Below are 9,322 nucleotides of genomic sequence, written 5' to 3' on the forward strand. Positions count from 1 at the left end.
CAAACGTCAACGGATGCTGGTGAACGGTGATGTCTGCATCTCCTCTGCTTCTCTAGTGACGGATTGTTTAAAGTTTGTGGCTTTGTGCCACATGAGCGGCAGTTGGGTACAATCATAGCATCATGAATGATTTAGTGAGTGAAGCACGGAAGGGTTGACTCGGTGTGCCGTGTTGACCTGCCATCTCCATGGGTGTCCAGCTCCCCGCTGCCTCCCCAGTTCCCCACCCGCTCGCCGCCACCGCCAGCCGTTGCGGGGAAACAGAGAGACCGCCGGGAACCCAAGCCGCCCCCGCCTGCGCAGCCTTGAGTTGACCGACCGCTTGTCGGTTGAGTCCGCCCACCCTCAGCTCACCGCCGCGCTCCTCACATACCCACCCAGCCCCGCCGCCCCGTCCCGCTCCCAGCGCCTCACATTCCCGACCGCACGATGCCGTCCCCGCGTCCACCGGGGCTCCCCGCGGCGGCGCTCCCGCCCCTCCTCCTCCTCCTCCTCCTCGCCGCCGCGGCGCCGGCGCGGGGGCAGCAGGAGTACGAGGCCAACAAGCAGAACGCCTGCTACGCCACCAACGCCAGCTCCGTCCTCGGCTACGCCTGCAACGCCACCCCGGCCTCCGCGCCGGCCTGCGACTCCTACCTCGTCTTCCGCTCCAGCCCGCCCTACACCACCCCGGTCCTCGTCTCCTACCTCCTTAACTCCTCCCCCGACGCCGTCGCCGCCGCGAACGCCGTCCCCACGGTGTCCCCGCTCGCCGCCTCCAGCCTCGTGCTCGCCCCCGTCCCCTGCGCCTGCACGCCCGGCGGCTACTACCAGCACAACTCCTCCTACAAGATCCAGTTCCGCGGCGAGACCTACTTCATCGTCGCCAACCTCACCTACCAGGGCCTCACCACCTGCCAGGCGCTCATCGCGCAGAACCCGCTCCACGACAGCAGGAGCCTCGTCGAGGGGGACAACCTCACCGTGCCGCTCCGCTGCGCGTGCCCGTCCCCGGCGCAGGCCGCCAGGGGGGTCCGCCACCTGCTCTCCTACCTCGTAACGTGGGGCGACGAAGTCACCTCCATCGCCGCCAGGTTCCGCGTCCCCGCGCGGGACGTGCTCGACGCCAACAGCCTCAACGCCGACCAGACCATATACCCCTTCACCACGCTGCTCATCCCGCTCAGGGCCCCGCCCACGCCGGACATGCTCGCGTCCCCGGCGCCGCCGCCGGCACCGACCCCGCCGCAGACCGTGCCCGCGCCGTCGGGCGGGTCGGGGAAAGGGAAGTGGGTCGGCGTTGGGGTCGGGGTCGGTTGCGGTGCTCTCGCGCTGGCCGGAATTGTCGGCCTGCTCTTCTTAAGGGCCCGGCGGCGGCGGCGGCAGCGGCGTGGGGATGGGGAAAGCGGCCGTCAGGGGAAGGTGGTCCTCGACATGTCCTTGTCGGCGGAGTACGGCGCCCTGGCCTCGGGGAAGCAGACAACTAACACGACGACGTCCTCGTCGTCGTCGGCAACGAGGTCGCTCGTGGCCAGCGACGTTCGCGGGGCCGTGGAGGCGCTGACGGTGTACAAGTACTCGGAGCTGGAGAAGGCCACCGCGGGGTTCGCGGAGGAGCGGCAGGTGCCGGGCACGTCCGTGTACCGGGCCGTCATCAACGGCGACGCGGCGGCGGTGAAACGCGTGGCCGGCAACGTCAGCGGCGAGGTCGGCATCCTGATGCGCGTCAACCACTCCTGCCTCGTCCGCCTCTCGGGCCTCTGCCTCCACCGCGGCGACACCTACCTCGTCTTCGAGTTCGCGGAGAACGGCGCGCTCAGCGACTGGCTCCACGGCGGCGGCGGCGGCGGCCACACCCTCCGATGGAGGCAGCGCGTGCAGGTGGCGTTCGACGTCGCCGACGGGCTCAACTACCTCCACAACTACACGAACCCGCCGTGCGTGCACAAGAACCTGAAGAGCAGCAACGTCCTCCTCGACGCCGACCTCCGCGCCAAGGTGTCGAGCTTCGGGCTGGCTCGCGCGGTCACCCCGGCCGACGGCGGCGCGCAGCTCACGGGCCACGTCGTGGGCACGCAGGGCTACCTCGCCCCCGAGTACCTCGAGCACGGCCTCATCACGCCCAAGCTCGACGTGTTCGCCTTCGGGGTCATCCTCCTCGAGCTGCTGTCCGGGAAGGAGGCCGCGTTCGCGGACGCCGAGACGGGCGAGGAGGCGCTGCTGTGGGAGGCCGCGGAGGAGGCGCTGGTGGCGGACGGCGGCGAGGACGTGGACCGGGTCAAGGTGCGCGCGTTCGCGGACCCGCGGCTGCACGGGGACTACCCGATGGACCTCGCGCTCGCCGTGGCGGCGCTGGCGCTGCGGTGCGTGGCGAGGGAGCCCCGCGCGCGGCCGGCCATGGACGAGGTGTTCGTCTCGCTCTCGGCGGTGTACAACTCGACGCTGGACTGGGATCCATCCGACTACGGCACCTCCGGATCTTCGATGGTTGGGAGGTAGAAGAAATTAGCATAGAACTTGAGATTGCATAGAACTGGGGACGATTTGGGATCGTGCTGTTTATAGCAAGAGCGAACAGATGTACCATTGATTCCATCAATTTGTGTTACAATTGCTCTAGGGGAAATGTAAAAAATCATCTGATGAATGTCTGGAGACCCGGAATTGATTAATAGTACAAACAAAATCCACTCGAATTGCCACTTCGGTTAGTCACTGTTTCGCCGGGAGCCCGGGAGCGAGATTCAGTTACTTGCTCCTTCAACTCATGCCTTACCTTTAGCTTCATCCCGTGCGTCCCTTCTGCATCCAACGACCCTCTGCAATCTAAAGAAGAACAGCTAGGACCTCATCGTTCTCAGGCTTTCAGCCCAGACTAGCGCAGGTAACTGAATTGCTCCCATCCGCCATGGCCGCACAGGTGAGCTCGAGCCAGCAGCGCAAGGAGTGGAGAGGGATTGGTGAGAGGGAAATGGTTCCTCTGCTCGTCCGGTGAGAGGGCTCATGGGCTATACATTGAGGCTTGGAGATCCTCTCACAGGGATTAAATCGGATGGAGATTGCCTAAAGCCAGGGATCGACTGGCTGCTCAGAATTTTGGAGATAAAAAAGAGATGAAGAAATTGGATTGGGGTGGTGCTTGCTGAAGCAGTGGGCTGTCTTGGCGATCTTGGGGGATCGACCAATTTTTCCAGAAAGAAACAAATAGACATATAATCAAGGGCCGAGCAAATTCTTGTTCAAACAGAATGTTTGAATTTGCAAGTCACAACCATTGTGAGAACCAAGAAATCAAGGAAGGTATCCTTGCCGGTGCCATTTTTCAGTAATCAGGAGGTGATCGGTGCTCTCAAACATTCATGTGAGAGCTGATCTTTCAGTGACAGTAAGGATTAGTCGTGCGGATTCTCACCTCCAAAGCACTTTCTCTGCAACTTGGACCTGAAGCAACGAGCTGCTTCCCCATGATTCAAAAACCATTAGGCTGCTCTGACCTTTGCTTACTGAAAAGCTGATCGAATGCGACATGGTTTAGTTCTGCTTCGACGATGTCAGTTTGTCAGCTGCTATTAAGTCTTTTCAGAACAGATTGCGCCAAGGATTCCCAGAAAATGGAAGACCGAAACATCATGTTTGAACTGCGAATAACGGGTATTCCACTTGTTTATCACTTTTGCAGGTATGTGCAAACAGGAACTATTTTACAGTCGTACAAGAAGTTAGTGTGAACACACTCGTCTATGCTTCTACTGCCAAAAATGGCGAGAGACGAAACGAGAGGCTTGCCGAACTGACCGTCTGACCCCTGCTTCTTCTACAGTTCCGTGTCAGCCATCGCCTCACGCCCTCACTCAGCTTCCTCTCGAATCATGCTCAGCGCCCTCTTCAGCGCCGACGGCCTCGTCTGTCTCGTGGCCGCCACCGCCACCACCCTGTCGCCGCTCCTCGCCCGGCTCGTGACCGCGGCGAACCCCCCGAGTGTCTGCTCGTTCAGAGCCTCGTGGAACACACCCGCTTCCTCGCCGTCCTTGCCATCCTCCCGCGACAAGACCGGCACGACGCGCCCCCGCCCCCGCCGGCGCCGCGGCTTCTCGGGCGGGAGCGCGGCGATCGCGCGCGCCGCCAGCGCGGCCATGTCGGCGCTCGACAGGGCGCGCCCGAGCATCGCGGCCGGGAGCACGAAGTACATCTGCCCCGGGCGGAGCCGCTCGGCTGCGCCCAGCGCCGGGGGCGGCTCGCCGAAGTAGAGCGCATCGGAGTTGCACACGAAGAAAGACGACGACGCGGAGGCGGCGTCGGCGCTGCCGAGGACGTCGGATGCAGAGGCGAGCGGCGGGTCCGATATGGGGACCTCCTTCAGCGAGCCGTCGGCGGCGATGACCCTGGCCGGCGGAGCAGCTGACCGTGCTGGCTGCTGCGCACCGCCGGAGACGCTGCTAGCGTGGAAGATGCAGGAAAGCGCTGATCCCATTGGAGCTGGAGCCTCGTGTGGCGTGACTCTGGGTGTGCGGGACTGAGGATAGTTGCGTCGGTGAAGATGTTATATATATAGACCGAGGATGTCTGTCATGGTGGTCGATGAGGAGCAAGGAGGTGAAGGAGATAGCCGTTCGAACACTTGGGAACGCACTTGCCGTGGTTTTCCACTCTGCCCGCCAAACATGAGCAGTAGTGGCCTAGTTGGGGCTTCGAGGCCGTTTCGTCAGCAGAATGTTCCGTTCCATTCCATGGCATGGCATGGAAATGGCAGAATGGCGCCATCTCCATGCCAGTGGCCAGTGGGGCATCTGGACTTCTGGAAGACCCGGCCGGAAAGCTAGCTGGTGGACCACACCACTTGTTGGAGCTCAGGGATCAATGCTACTAGAAGGAGAGAAAGTGCAGCAGCTAGCTCAGCAAAGCCTGGTGCAGCGGCGCTCTTGTTCGAAACCGTGTCGTCGTCGTCAGACGCGTGCACACATTCCACCACCAACCATGCGTATGCAAGCAAACGGAGAATCTCAATTTCTAACGCCAAGTTGAACCGTTTCGTTCAACCCGTTCCTTGAGAGACGACATCCGCGTCCGCAGAGATCGATGATCCATGCAAATTTCAAAGACTGGTAGCCTTGGGTCTTTTCCATCGATCCAGAGATTGCTTAACGCGGGGGTCGAGTTGATGGAAAAGACCCAAGATTCTGCGTGGTTTCGGGCCAGATAAACCCTTCATCAGAAGCAGCCAGCAGTAACAGAGACATGGCCTGCCACACTTGCTATGAATGGTGAATCGTTTCAAATTTTCTGAATACCTGCTGCAAGTATGTTTTTTCTATGGTTTTCACATTTCCATCAGGAACGTGGTTTGCACCGAAAATTTTCCTACGCTGCCAATGGAAGAGGACATTGCATTGAAGCGACATTTCTCATGCAGCGACTTTTCTTTTGTGTTCTTCCCATGGCTGTAGAAACAGCAGGTTCCCGCCTGCTTCTCTGATCTCTGACCACGCCGATCGTTTCTCGGACCGCATGAACAGCAAGTTCCCATGACTGTGAACCGCACGGAATATTCGTCCGTGCTTCTAGCTGGATGTGATCGATGTGGGACACGACCGGATTGATCGCTACATGCCCCTACCGTTCCCTGACGAGACTGAGCAGCGACCCACACAATTCAGTCAATTCAGTGGATGATGGTGGTTGCTTTGCATGATGGCGCCGTTGATTTGCAGAATTTTCAGATTGGACAGGCAATCGGGTTATCCTTTCATGTAATTAAATGATTCCTTCTGAGTGTTGTGAAATGATCATGCATGAATGTGAGAATACGATTGTGAGGATAATGACATTGCCAGTAGCCTTTTTTGTGGGTTCTTCTTCAGTTCTTTGTCATTTTCAGTCCATCTGTCCTGGGCGCTTGGGAGAACGTGTGTGCATCATTGAAACTTTTTTTCAGACCCTAAAGATTCTTCAATCTACCACAGTCGTAGGAAAAATATAAGAACAGAATTTGGAAAAATTGTACACCAGAAATAAAAATCAACGAATCGTTTTTACACTAATTCCTGTAGTTTTGCAACTACGAATCATGTACAGGTTTGCAGACCATACAATTTGTATGCTCTTCCTACAACATTTTAGTCTAACGAAAGAATGATTTCTACAAAGAACAAAAAAAAAGAGAGAAGAAAACCGAGACCACATCAGAGACTATTGCTTCATTCACTAGGCATATTCTTCTTGGATGATGCTCAGCGCCCGCTTCAGCCGCGACGTCGCCGCCGCCGCGGCGAGCTTCTCGTCCCTCCTCGCTGGGCTCAGCGGCACCCCGAACTCCCCCAGCGTCTGCTGGTTGAGCTTCTCGTTGAAGAGGACGTCGTCCTCGCCGCCTTCGTCCATCTCCTCGCGCACCGGCATGACGCGCACGGCCTTCTTCTTGCCGCCGCCGCTGCCAAGGGCACAGCGGCGCCGCCCGTGACTCCGCCGCTTGGTGCTGGACGCCAGCGCCGCGCTCGCGCGCACGGCCAGCGCGGCCATGTCGGCCGTCGACAGCGGCTTCTCGAGCATGGCCTCCGGGAGCACGAAGTATATCTGCCCCGGCCGGAGCAGGTCGCCGGGGGCCAGCGCCGGCGGGTGCCCGTTGAAGTAGAGCGCGTCGGAGTTGCACACGAAGAGCGACTGCGCCGCGTCGCCGCTGCGGCCGAGCACGTCGGAGACGCGGGGAGAAGAGGAGGCCGGGAGCTCCTTCAGCGAGCCGTCGGCGGCGATGAGCCGGGCCGGCGCCGGCGTGGCCGGTTGGTGCGCCTGCCGCCAGAGGCTGCCTTGATGGATGCAAGAAAGCTTCAATCCCATGGAATCTTGAAGGTTTTCGGACTTCGTTTTAGAATTTGGATTAGGTGGTTAAAGGATGGGTTGGGTGTATATATAGACGAAGACGGAGATGAGGGGAAGAAAAAAAAGCAACGGTAGGCAAGTTTTTTCCATTTCAACCCTAGATTCTCGTTCAATTCGGCAGATGCACCTGCAGTGCTTGGAGAGTCGATTCCTTGTTTAGCAAAAGACCAATTATTTTTTTAGTTCTTCTTATTTTGTAAGTTGGATCAAGAGCATGACCCTTTCATACTGTTTTTTGGCTGCCTTTTCATACTGTTTGTTACATACTATATTGTAACATACTATTGTATATATGCTAATTTGAAATATAAAATGATGTCCCTTTGTGCAAAATAGCACATTCCTAGGGCTAGGACCTACGAGGAGGAGATTCAGCTAGAGTCCACGAGAGGAAGCTATGGTGTGGGCGCTGACGCAACAAAGGTCGCTGTCCAAATATTCGCCACACGAGAAAAGTCCGGCCGGCCGCTTTCCTCACCGTTTCCCCGCCGGGGAAACGACGGCGCGCGCTGCATCAGCGCATACGCACGGTCGCCTTGCATCCCAAGGCGACGGCGACGGCCACCACGGACGACTTTTCGTTCACCGCTACCTGCCGCCGGCCGGGGGATCGGCCGGAGGCCCCGTCGATCGACGTCGAGCGCCATGCACCATCGATCTCCAGCCCTTGAACGGGCAAGGCCTGGTGACGTGCAGACAAGTATACAATACATTCGCGAGCTGCTGCTACGACTCATCGCTCAGGAGTATGCATTGCCTCTTGCCTGCAGCTAACCCTACCTGTCCTTTGTCTCCTTGTCCGTACGCATCTGCACGCATGCTAACAATTCATGTTTACGTCCACTCGCACACGCATTTTGAGTCAGAAGGCAATCTGACGTCGCGGCTTCTTCCTCTCTCTTTTTTCCTCGGTGATCTTCTTCGTTCGTTCTCCGCCGCTGCCGTGTGCCATCATAGCCAATGTTCCATCGCTCAGTTAAGGGATCTCATTGGCGCAAGGCGGATACAGTCACTTCAGCGATCCGCAGCAGGTAGCCTGCAGAGACCATCCATCATCCCTCTTGGGTGAAGATAAGACTCTGTTTGGATCCAGGGGACTAAACTTTTTTCATCACATTGGATATTTAAACACCAATTAGAAGTACTACATATAGTGTAATTATAAAACTAATTGCATAAATAGAAAATAATTTATTAGATGAATTCATTAAACATAATTAGTCCATGATTCACCATGTTGTGATACAGTAAACATGTGCTAATAATGTATTAATTAGGTTTAATAGTTTCATCTCGTGAATTAGACTCCATTTATGCAATTGGTTTTATAGTTAGCTCATATTTAATCTTCTTAATTAGTGTTCTAATTTTTGATGTGACGGGACTAAAGTTTAATCACCAGATCCAGACAGCCCTGACTCTCAGCTACCCGCTCTGAATGTTGAATTCCACGAACCATGCTACGCAGGAAGCGTAGGTACGCACTGTCAAACAAGTATAACTTCGGGAGCTTATCTGGGGAACGGCTGGACGAGTAGCTGATGACTCGTACTCGGTGTCAGTGGGCCTTTTTATCACACAAGAAGACTGCTAACTTCAGGAAAAATGGTATCTATAATACACACCCTGCCCATGTCTCCTTGACCATCAGACCATATGTATCATGCATGCCAGTATAATATTACACCATCGCTCCTCATCTGCTATCTCAAGACTAGTTAATTAGATAGATAAACCTTGCAAATATAAATATATATCGGCGCGGCAATCAGAGCTTTTTCACACACACATTAATTGGATAATATAATACTAATTAAATAGAAGGGCCGAGATAGTAAATACAAAGCATTTCAATTAAAAGATTATATATCGTCGCGGCAATCAGAGCTTTGTTTCATAAATTCAAAATAGTTAAGATTCATATGATATCAAATGGATTGTGTTATTTTGTTTGTAGGATTAAAACTTAGGATGCAAAAATCTTATTGCAGTAGGGATAGCAAAATATATTTTTTTTGAAAAAAGAATTCTCTATGGCCTTTGCGCTAGATATCAAAACACATAGAGATATCACATGATCTAGATAGAAATTTGTGTAGATTTCATGAGCGTAAGCTATGCAGCCTTATTTTTTTAATCCTAACCACCTATTAAGGCATCATGGTCCTCCATATTTGATGACGTCCTCATCAAGATTCTTGCATGGAAATTTCAAAGGTTTTGACTAGATCTCTTTTATTTATATATATGTACATATATTTAGAGAAATTGCTTAGGGTAGTTCCAACCCTCCACCTCAGCCGGTGTCACCTCAGCTAGAATTAATTAGGCTGCCAACTAAGCAAAAATAATCTAATAGGCCTGTTTGGTTTCACTTGCCTGAGAATCGCTTATCTGAGAATTAAGATTTTCTGATAATCCGCTGTCTGAAGAATCTGCTGTCTGAAGAATCTGGGCTGTTTGGCAATCCTGA

The 9,322-nt window shown here is 55.0% G+C and overlaps 3 protein-coding genes across 3 annotated transcripts; 1 reads left to right on the forward strand and 2 right to left on the reverse strand.

Moving 5' to 3' along the window:
- The first annotated feature begins 316 nt into the window (after window positions 1–316).
- Window positions 317–2,669, forward strand: LOC112889499 (protein LYK5). The gene has a single exon (XM_025956219.1). The coding sequence runs from the start codon at window positions 430–432 to the stop codon at window positions 2,476–2,478; it is 2,049 nt and encodes a 682-aa protein (XP_025812004.1). The 5' UTR covers window positions 317–429; the 3' UTR covers window positions 2,479–2,669.
- Window positions 2,670–3,617: 948 nt separating this feature from the next.
- Window positions 3,618–4,532, reverse strand: LOC112878267. Its single transcript, XM_025942714.1, has one exon. The coding sequence runs from the start codon at window positions 4,448–4,450 to the stop codon at window positions 3,827–3,829; it is 624 nt and encodes a 207-aa protein (XP_025798499.1). The 5' UTR covers window positions 4,451–4,532; the 3' UTR covers window positions 3,618–3,826.
- A 1,456-nt stretch (window positions 4,533–5,988) lies between these two features.
- LOC112873033 lies at window positions 5,989–6,834 on the reverse strand. Its single transcript, XM_025936069.1, has one exon. The coding sequence runs from the start codon at window positions 6,805–6,807 to the stop codon at window positions 6,181–6,183; it is 627 nt and encodes a 208-aa protein (XP_025791854.1). The 5' UTR covers window positions 6,808–6,834; the 3' UTR covers window positions 5,989–6,180.
- Window positions 6,835–9,322: the final 2,488 nt, after the last annotated feature.

This window comes from Panicum hallii, chromosome 1 (assembly GCF_002211085.1).
Source record: "Panicum hallii strain FIL2 chromosome 1, PHallii_v3.1, whole genome shotgun sequence".
NCBI lineage: Eukaryota > Viridiplantae > Streptophyta > Magnoliopsida > Poales > Poaceae > Panicum > Panicum hallii.